General features: G+C 36.7%; 1 protein-coding gene across 3 annotated transcripts in view; it reads left to right on the top strand.

Annotated features, from left to right (window-relative positions):
- SLC7A2 (solute carrier family 7 member 2) overlaps positions 1-20,030 on the top strand; it is a 73,720-nt gene that overhangs the window by 40,752 nt on the left and 12,938 nt on the right. For all 3 annotated transcript variants that reach the window (XM_032618561.1, XM_032618560.1, XM_032618562.1), the window contains 6 exons: positions 2,479-2,869; positions 3,350-3,505; positions 6,708-6,873; positions 8,033-8,166; positions 9,417-9,639; positions 11,496-11,635. In XM_032618561.1, the coding sequence (XP_032474452.1) occupies positions 2,494-2,869; positions 3,350-3,505; positions 6,708-6,873; positions 8,033-8,166; positions 9,417-9,639; positions 11,496-11,635 (1,195 nt within the window). In that variant the 5' untranslated portion in view covers positions 2,479-2,493. The remainder of the gene's footprint in view (positions 1-2,478; positions 2,870-3,349; positions 3,506-6,707; positions 6,874-8,032; positions 8,167-9,416; positions 9,640-11,495; positions 11,636-20,030) is intronic.

Below are 20,030 nucleotides of genomic sequence, written 5' to 3'. Positions count from 1 at the left end.
TACCAAGAGTGTTTTAATTAATGACTAACAGGTGTGCCTCATTCTGTACATCAGTTGTCTCCTAAAGTTGTGTATGACATGTTCCATTTTCCTGTGATCTTAAATCATTACTAAAATTCAGTGGGTCTTCATTTCTTAGCATTTTTCAGTTGGCAGTTATCCCTAATTCTTGATCTTTGCACATCTCTGTTGTATAAAAATGCTTAAATATTATTGAAGGTCAGCATTTATAAATCCCTTCAACTGCCATCCTCCCACCTCAGTTGGCCTTTGTACAACTCCAGCTTTTCACTTGATTCTTTTTTAAGCAAAACACTTCTCTCCCTTATCTTCTAGATGTGTTATATGAGAAATAGCTATTTAAGGGCTAGGTAAGGGTAGAACTTGATACACATTTGATTTATGGAAGTTTGATAGATTTTGACTTTGGAAGCGCAAGTATGGGCATAAATGGGAGATGTCATCTGTTTTTGCAAATTTTTCAACAAGTATCTGTGAAGTGCCATGCTTGGCACTGTGCCAGGTGGTGTGGAAGATAATGATGTGTAAAACTTTATTTTTATTATCAAGGATCTTTTCACTCATTTTCATTTTTCTTTAGGATTTTTCTCTATATTCTTTGAATCAGCTGCTTTCAACATCAAGGACTTGCATTTATATTGATGTGTGAATAATGTTGAGTGAGTTAGCTTTATATACTAAGGTTAGCATGAAACTGGATTATTTATATCCCAGAAATGTTTTTCTCTTATGAGCAGTAAGTCATTGAGATTCAGTATAGAAAATTTATTATACTACTATTTTTATTTATTTATTTATTGTTTGTTTGTTTGTTTTGCGGTACGCGGGCCTCTCACTGTTGTGGCCTCTCCCGTTGCGGAGCACAGGCTCCGGACGCGGAGGCTCAGTGGCCATGGCTCACGGGCCCAGCCGCTCCGCGGCATGTGGGATCTTCCCGGACCAGGGCACGAACCCGCGTCCCCTGCATCGGCAGGCGGACTCTCAACCACTGTGCCACCAGGGAAGCCCTATACTACTGTTTTTAAATAAAATAAGTTTTAATAATAGTTTTCTTTTATAGAGATTAAGGTCGAGAAATGTTCAAGGATTTATTTCATAGGACAGAAAGCCCTAAGTTCTTCAGAGAAGATGTCAAGCTGTGATCTCATGAGTTTAAGCTATTGATAATGAGCATAACAAGATTGAAGGGATAACATTCAGCCTCTGTAGATCACTGTGCAATCAGAGTAAACATTGACTCTGAACTTCTAAAAGTTAAATACGTTTAACTTTATTGACTGAGAAGCTGTATATACTATTATATTCCTCAGTTATTTCTTAGTCTTCTGAATTATATGTCTCTGTAGACAAGGCCATATAGTGCCTTTTCATTTTTATATTTCTTTTGTATATGTTGTACATAGTCATTGGAGGTAAATTTAGAAACATATTAGCTATATAATATATATTGTATATTACCAATATTACTGTTAATATTTTGGTATATTTTGCTTCAGACTTTTTACTATAATATGTGTACTTTTTCCTTACTAAATCCACGTTTTATAACCTGACGAATTTTTTTTTCAGTGTTAGGTTGTTTGGGCCTGTAAGGTATGGCAAGTGAGACCTTCTGTCTACCTTATTCAAATTCCATTTAAAAAAGAATATATCCAACTTGGCATGGACTTTGACTTTATTTATTTATTTAGAAATTGCAAGTAAATATGAATAAGCATGTGTGTTTTTATTACAAATTCATACTTAAAGGCATAAGTGAATAGCAGTTTTATTTAGAAAACCCTAAGCATGTTTTGGGGGGAATTCTTTTAATTCTAGAAGGTTCAAGTGGCTCCACATTAAATGAAACAAGGAAATGAAAGCAGAGCTCACACATATTTGATAAAGCTGTAGACCACAATAATGATGGCGTTTTTACCTGCTTTTAGGCAATACCTAGAATGTAAGTCTGGTAAAGCTGGAGGCCATACCAGCGTTCCACACCATACTAGACATAATCTTGGCACAATCCCTGGCGTGTAATAAGGCCTAAAAAAATATGAATTCAAGGAATGATTGAAGAAAAGAGACAGAGAGAGAACCAGAAAGATGAGGTGATTTACCCCTTTGCTTGAAGCAACAAATAAGCCACCTCTTGGGAATATATTTCTATCGGCATATCCTTAAAAATTGCAACAACAAGCAAAATGGCAAATCTTTTTAATCGCCCAAGGCTCCTATTCCTTTGCTCCCCAAATAAGTCATTTGTGGCAGATCCTTCTAAAAGGCCACATCAGAGTGAGCTCTGAGAAAATCACAGCTTTGGCTCATTCAACCCTCCTTCTGATTGCTCCGGGCCTCACCTCCAGCAAGGAGTGAAAGCAATCAGGTGGCACAGCTGTGCGGAGAAGCTGGGAGGGTAACTGGACGGATGGCAGTTCCAGATCAGCTTTCAACCCCCTCCCTTCTCTTCTTCAGGTTGCCATCTTCAGAATGATTCCCTGCAGAGCAGCGCTGTCTTTTGCGCGATGTCTGATCCGGAGAAAAATCGTCACTCTGGACAGTCTAGAAGATACCAAACTGTGCCGCTGCTTATCCACCATGGACCTCATTGCCCTGGGCGTTGGAAGCACTCTGGGGGCCGGAGTTTATGTCCTTGCTGGTGAGGTTGCCAAAGCGGATTCTGGCCCCAGCATCGTGGTCTCCTTCCTCATCGCTGCGCTGGCTTCCGTGATGGCAGGCCTATGCTATGCTGAATTTGGGGCCCGAGTTCCCAAGACTGGGTCTGCCTATTTGTACACTTACGTTACTGTCGGAGAACTGTGGGCCTTCATCACTGGCTGGAATCTCATTTTATCTTATGTGATAGGTATGTCTGCAAAAAAATCAACCAAATTGGGTAAAATGGTAGAAATGGCACTCCTGAGTCAGCGGCCTTAGGGTTCCGTGATAGGTCTGCATTAATTAGCGACTAGGTGATCAGAATGTATCTATTGATCCCTGCGTGTCTCATTTTTCTCATCTCTAAATAAAGTGTCTCCTTCTAGTTGCAAAATTCAGTGATTCTGCTTCATCTCTGAATATGCCATCACTTAGTGGGTTTGAAAACCTTTCTTAAAAAACGATAGCTCTTTAATGCAAATAAAATTGCCTGATTCCACAGTTATGGACTTGAGCATTTCATTGCTATTGTGTAATTATAAAGTTATCAAGATAATTTTATGTGGGATTAAAATGTTCAATTCTGTCTGAACTAACCCATGATTATCCTAGAATAGAGTAGCAAAAGATGTTATGTTAATTTTCTCCCACTGACTTTGTATTCTCTGAACGTTCTGTGTTTTGGAAGGAACGTCAAGTGTTGCAAGGGCTTGGAGTGGCACCTTTGATGAACTTCTTAGCAAACAGATTGGTCAGTTTTTCAGGACATACTTCAAAATGAATTATACTGGCCTTGCAGAGTATCCTGACTTTTTTGCTGTGTGCCTTATATTACTTCTAGCAGGTAAGAAAACCAGTTACACTTCTCCCTAAGATGAGCCGGGCTAGATGTCCCAGGAAAATAGGTTACCACTGAATTTGGGACCTGAGTTCGAAGGTTAGGCAGCATACTTATACACATAAGTTGCTAATTGGACATCTGTGGGCCTTGTGACTAGCTAGAATCACATTTTATCTTCTGTCATAAGTATGTTTCAAAAATAAATCTAAATTACATGGAACGGTAGAAATAGTACTTCTGAGTCCGTGACACCTGGAATGCACTAAATAATCAGATACGGTGCATACATTTTATAATACTAATTGGAGATTTGCAGGAATGGCAACAAAGCTTCAATAAGGAAGGATATAAAATTTTTGGCCTTATTTCATCTTGTTAGTTACAACTAAGGATATTTGCAAGCATACTGTTTCTAGAAGAAATTCTGTCTTTCTATTTATGCCTATATAATGTAGACATCTGGTTGAAAAAGGGAGCATATTCAAACCACCCGTCATTTTTTTTAATGCAGACATTATGGAGACAAACATACTTGATACTAGAATTTTCCTGTTTTCATCAGTTGTGTAGCATAATAGTTTAGAAAGGCATAGGAATTAGAGTGACCAGGTTTTCAGTTCTACTCTGCCACTTCCTGTCTTTGGAACATTGAGTGACTTAATCTTCCCATGACTCAGTTTGTTCATCCATAAAATGAGGACGTCAATGTTTATCTTGTGCAGGCTTTTTGCTTGATGCATAGTAAGCTCTTAGATGGCCGGCAGTTTTATTTTGTAGGCATAGCTCATCCCTGCTGTCCCCTAATATTTGTTTTAATTATTTGAGCGTTTTCAATTTTGATTGTCAAACTACCTGGCACTCCTGCTTAAATCCATCAAGGATTGCACTAAGAATAAAGTCCATGTTTGTTCCCATTTCCTGGTTGATAGACCCTTGCTTTCCTGTCCAACCTTATCACTAGCTACTTTCTCCCTATCTTTCTATAATTTTTCCTTATAAAATTACATAATTAAAAAAATAACTTTACCCTTTAAAATGTTAGCCATTAATTTAATGTTTTAGGTAGGGATATGGGTAGGGACATGAACAAAATTTATAGGTCCAAGTTATTTGGCATTTTCCTTCTAATGTCAAGAAAAATTGCATGAATTGTTTTTCAACAGGTGATAGGTTTTATTTGTTTCGGTTTCTCAACCGCCTAGCTAACATTAAATTAGTTACATCACATTTTATTTAAGGATGGTTTCAGTGACCTTAAATATTCAGCTTTAATCTCTAAATGATGAGAAGCATGTAGTTATGACACAGTTTCAGTCATTAAAAATTCCATGGCAAGACTCAGGCCTTGGCCTGTATTTTATGTCCCATGTTCATCAACCATCATGTGTTTTCGTTCAGGACAGGCTAAGATTACATGACAACTTTGTTCTTAGAAACTTCAAAGACCAAAACCTCCTGTTGTAATCTTTATTCATATTGTAATGCCAAATGTCTTGTCAACTGAGGCAGTTTTATTAAAGATACAAGGGAAATGTATGCAGCATTTAGATGAGAAGGCTAATTTACTGGTGGGAGTTGGGGATCTCAGAATGGAGAGTGCACTTGGGGTATTGGGAAACTTTTATAAAACTTGGTGGTGGCTTTGTTATTTTCCCAAATGTATAGTAGTATAGTGTATATTTCCAAGGTGTAGAGTTATATAGTGTTTCCTAATCTGACAGATAGTCACAGAGTCAGTAATTGTACTGACAGAGTCAATAATTGTACTGACCATACAGTTTTCCTTTATATTAGTATAGTTGTATTCTTGTATAATTCTGGGAATTATACAGGTAGGAGAATGAAATTCAGCTTTTCTCATCTCTACTTGGATAATTTTGCTTATTTGATCATGGGTGGTACAGATACGGGGAAGAAGCAAGTATGTATGTGATATAAGCCTTTCATCACAGTTATTTCCCCAACAGTAAAAAGTAAACTTTCTTTGATCCATAATTCATATCTTATACAAGATGTATTAAAGATATAGATATGATAGATATAATCATGAAAGTAGTGGAAGGAAACAAAAGTGAATGTTTTGGTGTTAATATTAGGGAAAATCTTTCTAGAGGTAGAAACTAAAGAGGAAAAATTTATATTCTAAAACTTTCTTACATGTTTAATCAACACTAAGATCAAAAGTACATGATAAATTAGGGAAAACATGCTCTATACATATACAGTGAGAGAGCTTATAGCATTATTGTATAAATAAGTCTTATAAATCAATATGAATAAGAATAGCCTAATGGGAAAAAATGGACAATTTAAATTGGGCCAAACTTTCTGGAGACTGTTTTGATGGTGTGAACCAAAAGTCTTACATAAAGTGTATACCGTTGATATGGTATTACCTTATAGAAAATTATTGTAAAGAAATAATTAGAAAGTGTAAAAAGATATTTATAAAAGGATGATTAGGTCAGTACTGTTTATGGTTGTAAGAAACTAACAGTGACCTGATGGTCTGTAAATATAGGAGTAAAATGTAGTGTCTCCATACAGTAGAAGAGTATGTGATTGTTAAAAATGAGGTTATATGTTTGTTGACATGTAAATGTGTGCCTGTGTGTCTTTGTGTGTGTGTGTGCAAAATTCTGGAAAGGAAATTACACTTGATCTTTATTTCCTTTCTTTTTTTTCCTTTTCTGTATCTTCAGGTTACTTGAATAGGAAATTGATTGCATTTACAATCAGAATATAAAATAAAACTATTAAAATGAATAGATTTAACAAAATATTTTTGTCATGACAATTGAATAATTATTTTGTTTAATGTATTCTGTAAATATGAGGCAGACAATATGATTGAGTTTTACTTTAAAAATTTTTCAGCCATTAACCTTGAAATGGCTTTTTAGAACAGCATTTCATTAAAATTAAGTTACTTTACCTACCCATTGATAATAAAAGCCAGTTACTAAATTTATTCATTTATCAGAGAGTTTGGGATCTCCTGGCTATGAGCACAGTCTGCATTCTGAAATCAAGTTAGTTTTATTCACAGTTAGGTGACTAAGAACTCTCAATAGAAAGGGGTAAATGTCAGTTAAATATATGAATGCTGATGAAATGATATCCTAAAGCTCGTAACTGTCTCAAAATGCTGTTGCCTTTTCCTAAAGGTTAGGTAAACACTAAAATATCCTTTCTTTTTCCATAGGTCTTTTATCTTTTGGAGTAAAAGAGTCTGCTTGGGTGAATAAAGTCTTCACAGCCATTAATATCCTGGTCCTTCTGTTTGTTATGGTCGCTGGGTTTGTGAAAGGAAATGTGGCAAACTGGAAGATTAGTGAAGAGTTTCTCAAAAATATATCTGCAAGTGCCAGGTTAAATATTCGGGTTTTTCCTCTCCTATTTTGAGGTTTTTTTAAATATTTGCTTGCTTTTGTCTTATGTTACATTTTCCTCTAGAAAAACTGTTCTCAAACTTTTTGCTTCAGAGAACTTTCTGAAGGTCTGTTCTGTTTCAAGACTGTTCTTCCTGAATACATAGGTGTGCTCACTACGGAGCAGCTGCTTAAAGCCATGCAGTTGCTGGTTCTTAATCTCAAGCCTGGCTCCAGTTTTAAGGAAGAGCAAGGACAGGTCCTAACCATTGGAAGGATGGTTTTTTCCCTCCAAAGACTTGTCACCTCAAAATAACAAAGAGCATTTTTGAGTCATGCATCCTTTAGTTTTTCCTTTGGGGACACTCTTTGGTTCCATTGCATCCTTTCAACCTTGTAGTAATTTTCACTCCTGCTCGTTTTTTTTGAGAATGTTATTGATTGCATAAGCAGAATTGTCTATGTATTTCACTTTAAACCTGATAATCTCAAATATTAAATTAATTATATATGAAAGGTTTCATCCTAATATTTATTTAAGCATAATATTCCTATGTGTAAATAAGATCACAAAAATGTCTATTACATGAAGTGATGTACATGTACATGTTTTTCTTTACATATGTTGTTTGTAGCCATTCTGATGAGACAAAAATTTAGTATCCTCTGGTTTTATATAATTTTTCACCTGTAATAGAATATTCAACTTCAGTATTATTAATCAAGATTAGAGAATTTTATTTCACCTTGTCAAAAGTCCTCTTAGTAAAATTTTCAGATGTACAGTCTGCCCCACTGTCCACGAGAAGAGAAAGTCTCTTGTCTTTATTTCAGATCATGGCCCATATATGGGGTCTCTGTTCTCAAAATCCTGCCTGGCTATGAGTTCCAGCCAGAGTGGATCTGAGTCTTCTGCTTATGCTAATGATCAGCCTCTAGTTGAGTGCTGGTGACCAGAGAGGGGTGCCATTATTGAGAACACCACCACATCCTCTAGGATAGGGTGAAAAAAATCAGAGTTTACCTTCAGTTTTGTACACATCAGCTTCCAAGGGCTGATGGACACAATAACCTTCCGAGGCTGTAGTTTGAGACAAATTGCTTGAAGAAGCAGTTTTCTAGGAAAATGACTTTCCAATGTGCTTCTTCTCTTCCTTAGGGAGCCACCTTCTGAAAATGGAACAAGTATCTATGGGGCTGGTGGCTTTATGCCTTATGGCTTTGCAGGAACTTTGGCTGGGGCTGCAACCTGCTTTTATGCCTTTGTGGGATTTGACTGCATTGCAACAACTGGTAAGAGCAAACTCTTAGCTCTATGTCGAAGGAAAAATTGTTCTTTGAACCACATGGGTACCCATAGGAGACAACAGAGGTTCAAGGGAAGAGAGTAGAATTTGGGATAATAAGGGCTGTTCCAGACCCAGAAGTAATACCTGCTGTATAAAAAGAAACGTAGTGAAACTCTCTGAGCTTTGGTTTCCATATTGGTAAAATCAGGAGAGCAATACCTACCTCTCAGATGTTATGAAGGGTACCTAAGATTATGAAAAATACTTTGCAAGTTGTCAACTACTTTATAAGTGTTGGTCATAATTACTACCCTTAACCTTTGGTCTGAAAGGGCTTTGGTCTGAAAGTGCTATCACAGTGAGTAACAACGATGATCATGCTCTTAAATTGTTTCTTCTTTAACAGGACGAAATACGTTGTGGTAATTCTTTTCTCTTTATCCTGTACAACAGAGTAATCATGCTACAATTAGTTAGTCTCTAAATGCTTCCTCTGGGTTCACATTATTGCATGGCCTTATAATTGACCATATTTAGGGTGTTTTAACTGCCAAATTGTATTAGAAAGATTGAAAAAGTGCTGTTTTTTATTAAAACTAAAATTTAATATAAATCAATGCACTGAGTAGAAGTTTGTCTTCATATATATGGAAGCCTTCATAATTAAGGGCCTGCAGAATGCCATGATGTGTAATCTCTGTGGAGGAATCATTTTCCAAATGGATTAAGACTTCTGTTCTATCCCTAAACATTTAATAGTGCTGGGATAACATTTTTTCTTTCTGGAAATGGGAAACTGACTTGCAGGATTTCTCGCTTTCTCTTCTTGCCTCTGGGCTTTGATCTTTTTTATTTTATTTTATTTTTATTTTTATTTTTTTGCGGTACGTGGGCCTGTCACTATTGTGGCCTCTCCCGTTGCGGAGCACAGGCTCCGGACACGCAGGCTCAGCGGCCCTGGCTCACGGGCCCAGCCGCTCTGCAGCATGTGGGATCTTCCCGGACCAGGGCACGAACCCAGGTCCCCTGCATCGGCAGGCGGACTCTCAACCACTGCGCCACCAGGGAAACCTGGGCTTTGATCTTTATGTGACAGCACAGGACCCTCAAGAAGAGAAGAAGCGTCATGTAGCATAGATGGAGCAAGCTGAGAAAACAGAAGGGACAGAGCAGAGTAGAATTACTATGAAGAATTCATGTTTTACCTATTCATGTTTTATTAAATATGCAAATCTTTCGTTTATGTTTCCTTAGGTGAGGAAGTCCGGAATCCTCAGAAAGCTATTCCTATTGGAATTGTGACTTCTCTGCTCGTTTGCTTTATGGCCTATTTTGGGGTCTCAGCAGCTTTAACACTGATGATGCCATACTACCTCCTCGATGAGAAAAGCCCCCTTCCTGTAGCATTTGAGTATGTTGGATGGGGTCCAGCCAAATATGTCGTTGCAGCAGGCTCCCTCTGTGCTTTGTCAACAAGGTACATTGCATTGCCTTTGGGGCAGGGCTGTCTGGGCTACTGCAAAGGTAGTCAGTGCCTAAAGAATTGCTTTTGTATGTTTTAAAAATAATCCTAATAGGAGGAACACATTATACAACTGTATTCTCTGAATAGTTCGCCCAAATTGCCATATCAAAACCTTAAGTGATAAAAACGTTTCCCCCGTCAGTTAAAACTCAGTTTTTCAAGATAATGATGATCCAAGCTTCTGTGGATATATATGGCATTAATACAAACTTATATATTTCATACATATTCATATATATATATGTACTTATACTAGTATGTTCCCCTGCTGGCTTTGGTGTTACTTGTAGTGCTACAGACAATTGAGACCTTATGTGCAGACTTGACATTTTCTGCTGTCTTTTAAAATAATATCATGTCTGTAATGAGTGGAAGCTATATGCTGTGGCATTGTTAAGTATAATGTGCTTTTTATTATGAAGCACTGAGACTTCTTCCTGTCAGCACTGATCAGAGTGAATTTGGTGTAGAAATGGAAATTACTGTTCTCAAGTTAATGGTGGAAATTTGTATAAATCTATGCGAAAAGAATAGTTGAATCTCAAGTATTCAGATTTTCAGTAGCTGCTTATTTTATTTTATTTATTTTTTTTCAGTAGCTGCTTATTTTAAGATTTTACGATTTGTTTCTCAAGTTTCCTGAGCTACTCATATTTTAATTTAACATGTGATCATAAGATATTTCATTTGAGTTTTATAGTGTGCTATACTTAGGGCATTCTTACAAAGAGAAAAATTAATCTCTGCTTGATTACTAATTTTTTGAAGTGAAAATAATTTTCTAAAAGTCTGAAATTGGAAAAAGAATTTTTTTTGTATAATTCATCAGCCTAGCTTTTTTTCCCCTCAAACTCTCTTTTATTTCGTATTCAAGATAATATTAAGCAGCAATTAGAAATTACCCCTGTTGATTTCTTAGCCATCTGCCAGTGTTGAGGTTTATTCTAAATAGTTTCAAACAGTTTCAGAAATCTGAACTGTGGTGATACCTTGCCACCATGGTCTTAGAAGAGAGATGGACAAAGATTTATTTGTGGCCAACTCAACCCAGCTTTATTAAAAAATAAAGAAGACGGATTTAAAAAATACATTTTACTTACTTTCTCTTTCAGTGGTTATTTTTTACAACTAATTCATGTATGGAATGATGCAGCCAGTAAACGCACAAGTAATTCAAAACATCTAAAGCAAAAAATCGTTTTCTTAAACTGCACTGTTACTAACATTTAATTGCGGCTGTTTTTATGTACTAAATATACAGTGAGTTGATTTTTTGTGTGTCTTTTTCTGTCTTGATTGTCTTATGATGCTAAGAATTATTAATTTGATCAAAGATCACACTATATGAGGAAAAATAATGGTAAAATAAATATGAAAAATGTGTAGTTATTGAATAAATGAAGTGACTATACTATAAAATCAAATTACTTAATCTTTTCTGTAATTACATATCAATTTATAAATTTTATTTTCTAAGTTAAAAATGTCTTAATGATATAATTGGGTTTTTTTGGGTCTTAATTCCTTAGTTTTAATCTAGTAGTAATCATGGGCCTGCACAAATTATTTGCAGTATTGTTTTTAGTCTGATAATTGTGCTGGGCAAATATCTGTAAGAGAATAATAAGTAGCACAATGGTTAATTGGTATCTATTTTTAAATGCCCAATCATAATACATTTTAAAAATAACAAGGCTTCATAATCACAGCTGTGATGCTGAGTTTTATGCGATTACTTAATTTCAGTTCTGGGATGTAATCTTGCATGAATGTGTTTGCCATACTGCATGTGTTTGCTTTTTATTCAGTCTTCTTGGATCCATTTTCCCAATGCCTCGTGTAATCTATGCTATGGCGGAGGATGGGTTGCTTTTCAAATGTCTAGCTCAAATCAATTCCAAAACGAAGACACCAATAATTGCTACTTTATCATCGGGTGCGGTGGCAGGTGAGAGAGTTGACTTTTATTAAGTAAAGGGGGATCTTTTTTCATCGAGGATTCTGGAAAAAAAAGGGAAAATTAGGTCGTTTTCTGTTTATATATATATAATGATTAATAACTTTTTTGTGAATATTTCCGATTTTGAATTTCTTTTTTTGCTATAGGTTCTGTACTTTAGTGTGTCCAGTCTTTACCAGTATATACTCATCTAGAATAATACTTGTAATAACTCACATGTGGATTATGAATTTTTCTGTTCTAGTCTTCTGGGTTCCATGTTTCCTTTGCCCCGAATTCTGTTTGCCATGGCCCGGGATGGTTTACTGTTTAGATTTCTTGCCAGAGTGAGTAAGAGGCAGTCACCAGTAGCTGCCACACTGACTGCAGGGGTCATCTCTGGTAAGCTTTACAAACATAGGATTCTTCAACATTGGACTTGAGCATTTTATGCGCATGCATGGACTTATAAAGAGGGTCTGCTTGCTGTGCATGTAAGTTAAGAACAAAATCACTGATAAATTAGGGTATAAACATTGGAATCACATCTGCAAATTGTGGTGGCGGTGCTCTACCGAAATTCATAACTGACCCTTTGGGATTTGGTCCTATTTCGTTATCTTAACCTTTGGGGCTTCTAACTAATGTGCAAAGGTTTGTAATGGTTCTTCACTATATATCAGCTATCAAATGCTTTTCAGATCGATGAATGACCACATAAAATTATTTATTGACATACGAAATGTTAATTAAAGAATGATTACTTAATACTTGAATTGTTAATTAAAAATAATGATTCAATATTTTCTTTTTCGTCCAGGATTTAAGTTGAATATTGCTAAACGACCATAGGATTTTTGAAAAGCTAAAGTTTACCCATTCTTATTTAAATATAAGAAATGTCAAAGATAATTTATACTTGGTCATTGTTATCACTGCCCTCAGTATGGTGGCTAACCCCACTTCCTGGGCCATCATGGTTCTCTAAGAGTTACTAATACCTATACGGTCATAAACCCCATTAGGAATCTATTTTCCCTTTCAACAGTTTTGATATTAAGTCATGTTAAAAAAAAAAACACAACACAAATTCCATTTGCCTACCTTTTGGCATGTCATAATATCCACGTAAAATGCTTTTGGACGGATCCTTTTTTTTTTTCTCACAGTTCTTTTTTAATTTTTTTAATACGTCTTTATTGGAGTATAATTACTTCACAATGCTGTGTTAGTTTCTGTTGTACAACAGAGTGAGTCAGCCATATGCATACATATATCCCCATATCCCCTCCCTCTTGAGCTTCCTTCGCACCCTCCCTATCCCACCCCTCTAGGTACTCGCAAGGCACTGAGCTGATCTCTCTGTGCTATGCCACTGCTTCCCACTAGCTATCTATTTTACATTTGGTAGTGTATATATGTCGATGCTTCTCTCACTTCACCCCAGTTTCCCCCGCTCCCCGTGTCCTCAAGTCCATTCTCTATGTCTGTGTCTTTATTCCTGCCCTGCCACTAGGTTCATCAGCACCATTTGTTTTTAGATTCCATATACGTGCGTTAGCATACGGTATATGTTTTTCTCTTTCTGACTTACTTCACTCTGTATGACAGACTCTAGATCCATCCACCTCACTACAAATAACTCAATTTCGTTTATTTTTATAGCTGAGTAATATTCCATTGTATATATGTGCCACATCTTCTTTATCCATTCATCTGTCGATGGACACTTAGGTTGCTTCCATGTCCTGGATATTGTAAATAGTGCTGCAATGAACATTTTGGTACATGACTCTTTTTGAATTATGGTTTTCTCAGGGTATATGCCCAGTAGTGGGATTGCTGGGTCATATGGTAGTTCTATTTGTAGTTTTTTAAGGAACCTCCATACTGTTCTCCATAGTGATTTTACCAATTTACATTCCCACCAACAGTGCAGGAGGGTTCCCTTTTCACCACATCCTTTCCAGCATTTATTGTTTCTAGATTTTTTGATAATGGCCATTCTGACTGGTGTGAAGTGATACCTCATTGTACTTTTGATATTTCTCTAATAATTAGCGATGTTGAGCATCTTTTCACATTCCTCTTGGCCATCTGTATGTCTTCTTTGATGAAATGTCTATTTAGGTCTTCTTCCCATTTTTTGATTGGGTTGGTTTTTTTTTTGATACTGAACTCCATGAACTGTTTGTATATTTTGGAGATTAATCCTTTTTCTGTTGTTTCATTTGCAAATATTTTCTCCCATTCTGAGGGTTGTCCTTTTGTCTTGTTTATCGTTTCCTTTGCTGTGCAAAAGCTTTTAAGTTTCATTAGGTCCCATTTGTTTATTTTTGTTTTTATTTCCATTACTCTAGGAGGTGGGTCAAAAAAGATCTTGCCGTGGTTTATGTCAAAGAGTGTTTTTCCTATGTGTTCCTCTAAGAGTTTTATAGTGTCTGGTCTTACACTTAAGTCTTTAATCCATTTTGAGTTTATTTTTGTGTATGGTGTTAGGGAGCATCCTAATTTCATTCTTTTATATGTGGCTGTCCAGTTTTCCAAGCATCACTTATTGAAGAGGCTGCCTTCCCTCCACTGTATGGTCTTGTCTCCTTTGTTGTAAATTAGGTGACCATATTTGCATGGGTTTACCTCTGGGCTTTCTATCCTGATCTATATTTCTGTTTTTGTGCCTGTACCATATTGTCTTGATTACTGTAGCTTTGTAGTATAGTTTTAAGTCAGGGAGCCTGATTCCTCCAGCTCAGTTATCTTTCCCAAGATTGCTTTAGCTATTTGGGGTCTTTTGTGTTTCAGTACAAATTGTAAAATTTTTTGTTCTAATTCTGCGAAGAATGCCATTGGTAGTTTGATAGGGATTGCATTGAATCTGTAGGTTGCTTTGGGTAGTATAGTCATTTTCACAATATTGATTCTTCCAATCCAAGAACATGTTATATCTCTCCATCTATTTGTATCATCTTTAATTTCTTTCATCAGTGTCTTATAGTTTTCTGCATACATGTCTTTTGTCTCCCTAGGTAGGTTTATTCCTAGGTATTTTATTCTTTTTGTTGCAATGGTAAATGGGAGTGTTTCCTTAATTTCTCTTTCAGATTTTTCACCATTAGTGTATAGGAATGCAAGAGATTTCTGTGCATTAATTTTGTATCCTGCAACTTTACGAAATTCATTGATTAGCTCCAGTAGTTTTCTGGTGGCATCTTTAGGATTCTCTATGTATAGTATCATGTCATCTGCAGACAGTGACAGTTTTGCTTCTTCTTTTCCAATTTGTATTCCTTTTATTTCTTTTTCTTCTCTGATTGCTGTGGCTAGGACTTCCAAAACTGTGTTGACTAAGAGTGGCAAGAATGGACATCCTTGTCTTGTTCCTGATCTTAGTGGAAATGTTTTCAGTTTTTCACCATTGAGTGTGATGTTTGCTGTGTGTTTGTCATATATGGGCTTTATTATGTTGAGGTAGGTTCCCTCTATGCCCATGTTCTGGAGAGTTTTTATCATAAATTGGTGTTGAATTTTGTCAAAAGCTTTTTCTGCACCTATTGAAATGATCATATGGTTTTTGTTCCTTAATTTGTTAATGTGGTCTATCCCATTGATTGATTCGTGTTTATTGAAGAATCCTTGCATTTCTGGGATAAATCCCACTTGATCATGGTGTATGATCCTTTTAATATGTTGTTGGATTCTGTTTGCTACTATTTTGTTCCAGATTTTTGCATCTATGTACATCAGTGATATTGCTCTATAATTTTCTTTTTTTGTGATATCTTTTTCTGGTTTTGGTATCAGGGTTATGGTGGCTTCATAGAAAGAATTTAGGAGTGTTCCTCCCTCTGCAATTTTTTGGAAGAGTTTGAGAAGGATCGGTGTTAGCTCTTCTCTAAATGTTTGATAGAATTCACCCGTGAAGCCATCTGGTCCTGGACTTTTTTTTGTTGGAAGATTTTTAATTACACTTTCAATTTCATTACTTGTGATAGGTCTGTTTGTAGTTTCTAATTCTTCCTGGTTCAGTCTTACTGGTTCAGTACCTTTCCAAGAATTTGTCCATTTCTTCGTGGTTGCCCGTTTTATTGGCATATAGTTGTTTGTAGTAGTCTCTTATAGTCCTTTGTATTTCTGCGGTGTCAGTTGTGATTTCTCCTTTTTCATTTCTAATTTTATTGAATTGTGTCTTCTCCCTTTTTTTCTTGATAGCTCTACTAAGGGTTTATCAATTTTGTTTATCTTCTCAAAGAACCAACTTTCAGGTTTATTGATCTTTGTTATTGTTTCCTCCATTTCTAGTCCATTTATTTCTGCTGTGATCTTTATGATTTCTTTCCTTCTACTGACTTTGCGTTTTCTTTGTTCTTCTTTCTCTAGTCGCTTTAGGTGTAGGGTTAGATTGTTTGAGATTTTTCTTGTTTCTTGAGGTGAGATTGAACTGCTATAAACTTCCTCTCAGAACTGCTTTTGCTGTGTCCCATAGGTTTTGAGTCATCGTGTTTTTGTTGTCATTTGTTTCTATGTATTTTTTTACTTCTTTGATTTCTTCAGTGATCTCTTGGTTATTTAGTAGTGCACTGTTTAGCCTCCATGTATTTTACAGTTTTTTTCCTGTAATTGATTTCCAATCTCATAGTATTGTGGTCAGAAAAGATGCTTGATATGATTTCAGTTTTCTTAAATTTTCCAAGGCTTGATTTGTTACCCAAGATATGATCTATCCTGGAGAATATTCCATGTACACTTGAGAAGAAAATGTATTCTTCCACTTTTGGGTGGAATGTTCTATGAATATCAATTCAATCTATCTGCTCTGTTGTGTCATTTAAAGCTTGTGTTTCCTTAGTTATTTTCTGTTTGGATGATCTGTCCATTGGTGTAAGTGGGAGGTGTTAAAGTCTCCTACTATTATTGTGTTACTGTCGATTTCCTCTTTCATGGTTGTTAGCATTTGCCTTATGTATTGTCCTTGCCTTATCCTATGTTGGGTGCATAAACATTTATAATTGTTATATCTTCTTCTTGGATTGATCCCTTGATCATTATGCAGTGTCCTTCCTTATCTCTTATAACAGTCTTTATTTTAAAGTCTATTTTATTTGCTATGAGTATTGCTACTCCAGCTTTCTTTTGATTTCCATTTGCATGGAATATCTTTTTCCATCCCTTCACTTTCAGTCTATGTGTGTCTCTAGGTCTGAAATGGGTCTCTTGTAGACAGCATATATATGGGTCTTGTTTTTGTATCCATTCAGCCAGTCTGTGTCTTTTGGTTAGGGCATTTAATCCATTTACATTCAAGGTTATTATCGATATGTATGTTCCTATTACCATTTTCTTAATTGTTTTGGGTTTGTTTTTGTGGGTCTTTTTCTTCTCTTGTCTTTCCCACCTAGAGAAGTTTCTTTAGCATTTGTTGTAAAGCTGGTTTGATGGTGCTGAATTCTCTTAGCTTTTGCTTGTCTGAAAAGCTTTTGATTTCTCCATTCAATCTGAATGATTGCTGGGTAGAGTAACCTTGGTTGTAGATTTTTCTGTTTCATCACTTTAAGTATATCCTGCCACTCCCTTCTGGCCTGCAGAGTTTCTGCTGAAAAATCAGCTGATAACCTTATGGGGATTCCTTTGTATGTTATTTTTTGCTTTTCCCTTGCTGCTTTTAATGTTTTCTCTTTGAATTTAATTTTTGTCAGTTTGATTAATATGTGTCTTTGTGTGTTTCTCCTAGGGCTTATCCTGTATGGGACTCTCTGTGCTTCCTGGACTTGGGTGACTATTTCCTTTCCTACACTAGGGAAGTTTTCCACTATAATCTCTTCAAATACTTTCTCAGACCCTTTTTTTTTTTTCCTCTTCCTCTGGGACCCCTGTAATTTGAACATTCATGCATTTAGTGTTGTCCCAGAAGTCTCTGAGATTGTCTTCAATTCTTTTCATTCTTTTTTCTTTATTCTGCTCCTCAGCAGTTATTTCTACCATTCTGTCTTCAAGCTCACTTATTCATTCTTCTGCCTCAGTTATTCTGTTATTGATTCCTTCAGTGTATTTTTCATTTCAGTTATTGTATTGTTCATCGCTGTTTGTTTGTTCTTTAGTTCTTCTAGATCTTTGTTAAACCTTTCTTGTATTTTCTCAATCCGTGCCTCCATTCTATTTCCGAGATTCTGGATCATCTTTATTCTCATAACTCTGAATTCTTTTTCAAGTAGATTGCCTATTTCCTCTTCATTTATTTGATCCTGTAGGTTTTTACCTTGCTCCTTCATCTGTGACATATTTTTTTGCTGTCTCTTTTTTTTTTTTTTTTTTTTTGATGGGTGGGATTGTGTTCTTGTCTTACTGGTTGTTTGGCCTGAGGCTTCCAACACTGGCGTTTGTAGGCTGTTGGGTAGAGCTGGGTCTTGGTGCTGAGATGAGGACCTCCGGGAGACCTCACTCTAATGAATATTCCCTGGGGTCTAAGGTTCTCTGTTAGTTCAGTGGTTCGAACTTGGAGCTCCCACCACAGGAGCTTCAGCCCAATCCCCGCTCATGAACCAAGATCCCACAAGCTGCATGGGGTGGCAATAAAAAAAAAAGGAGAACAATAACAAAGAGTAAAAAATAAAATTAGACTAGGAAACTAACAGATATGTCAGAAAGAATATAAAAATAAAAATATAGGTGAACAACTTTTGGAAGGTAAAACAGAACCACAATAGTAAAAAAGAGGAGGAAAAAAAAAGTGGAAAAGGCCTTGGCTGTGGGGGCGGGACTTAGGCAGGGGCCGGGTTTTGGCAGTGGGTGGGACCTATGCTTAGGACCCACAGGGCTGGAAAAGGCCCTTGGGGGTGGTGGGGCTTAGGCTCAACAGAAGGGGTCCTGGCTGTGCCTCTGGTCTCAGAGGGTGGGGACCCGGCCTGAGAGAACAGCAGGCTTCTTGGTCCGAGTCGGAGGGGCAAACACCCTCCCCTCCTCTCCTGCTCCTCCGGTCCTGGAGGGCCCCTCCCGCCTGCCTCTCCTGTTCTCCCCCAACCTCCCTCCTAGCCCCCAGGAGCAACACGGCCTGGAGGGGCCCTCTGAGGGTGTAGGACCTGCCTGAGAGCCGGGCCAATTGGGCAGGGGAAATGCTCAGCGCATTCCCCCTTGATCCGAGTCCCCAGAGTCCCTCCAGGCATGGGAACCCCTCCCCCTTCCAGCCACCCCTCCAGGGCACTGGTCCTGTCCGGCCTCCACTTTTCTTCCCTTCTCAGTCCCCCTACGTCCTACTGGTTCACGTGGGGGTTCCACCCATCTCCTTGGGCGTCAAGGTCTCCCACCAGCATCCAGCAGGCACCCTAGTTGTCCAGATTCTTATTCCATGTGGAAATTTTCAAAGAGATTTTACAGATCAAGAGAATGGCCTTAAAGCCCCTGTTTTAAGGAAGAGAGGAAGAGAAAGACTTTAGCCAGCTTTATAGATAAAACAATAAACACTCTTGTAGTAGAAAGTCAAACCAAAAAATGATAATTTTGTTGAGGCTCTGAATTTGGGGGAAATTAGATTAGAGAACACTAATGCTTAATTATGTATGAAATGGGATTCTTTCAGAGTCAGAAAGTATGTGCCTAAACAACTGCACTTTATAATGTTTTGTAATAAATTTGGCACTTTATTAGATGTATGTTGGGAGGTCAAATCACTTATGTTCTCAGTGCTTAGATTTCTGCCCCCATAAAATGAAGGTTGCACTAGATGATTTAAGGCCCACTTTATGATTAAACAGTGCATTATGATATTAAAGATAGTTCATAAATCTTGACAAAGAAAAACATATTTTATTTACTCCGTAAAAGCTTTTTTTTCCAGTAAAATCTTGCCCATTAATTCTCTACTGTGTATTCATAATTTTTTAAAATGTACTCTTCTTCCTTCAGGAAGAATTTAATTTGCCAGCATAATAAGATATTGAAATTAATAATTAAAAGAAGATAATTGTAGCATTTTTAATGCTCTAAAATATTATGTTTTGTTATTCTGTAGTCCCACATCTTGCTTTGCTTGTTTTTAACTTACATCAAAGAGCTTGTATGGATAATTAATCATTTTCTTCTGTTTTGGCTACCTTGTTTTGGTTATCTGTGGTTCTTACAAAACATATTAAAATTTTAATCTGATGTATAACTATATTAGCAATGGAGATTTTTCAAAGTAAGGCATGGGGTGTATTTAAAGAAACAATGTGCTATTATAGAAGGGGCACGGGCATGTTGGTTTAGCTGGAACCCCGCTTCTACCTACTAGTTGTAACCTTGTTAAGTTAGCCTGTCTATAAAAAAGAGTATAATAATCCTGTTAAGTTAAACCATGTGAAATTGCTGGGGTTTTGTTTAAAAACAGTCAAATACTGCGCTATAAAGCTGAATCTAAATAATTTCCCCTGTC

This window comes from Phocoena sinus, chromosome 21 (assembly GCF_008692025.1).
Source record: "Phocoena sinus isolate mPhoSin1 chromosome 21, mPhoSin1.pri, whole genome shotgun sequence".
In the NCBI taxonomy this organism is placed as follows: Eukaryota; Metazoa; Chordata; class Mammalia; order Artiodactyla; family Phocoenidae; genus Phocoena; species Phocoena sinus.
The sequence above is the reverse complement of the archived record's forward strand: the minus strand, read 5'-3'. Positions and strand labels throughout refer to the sequence as shown.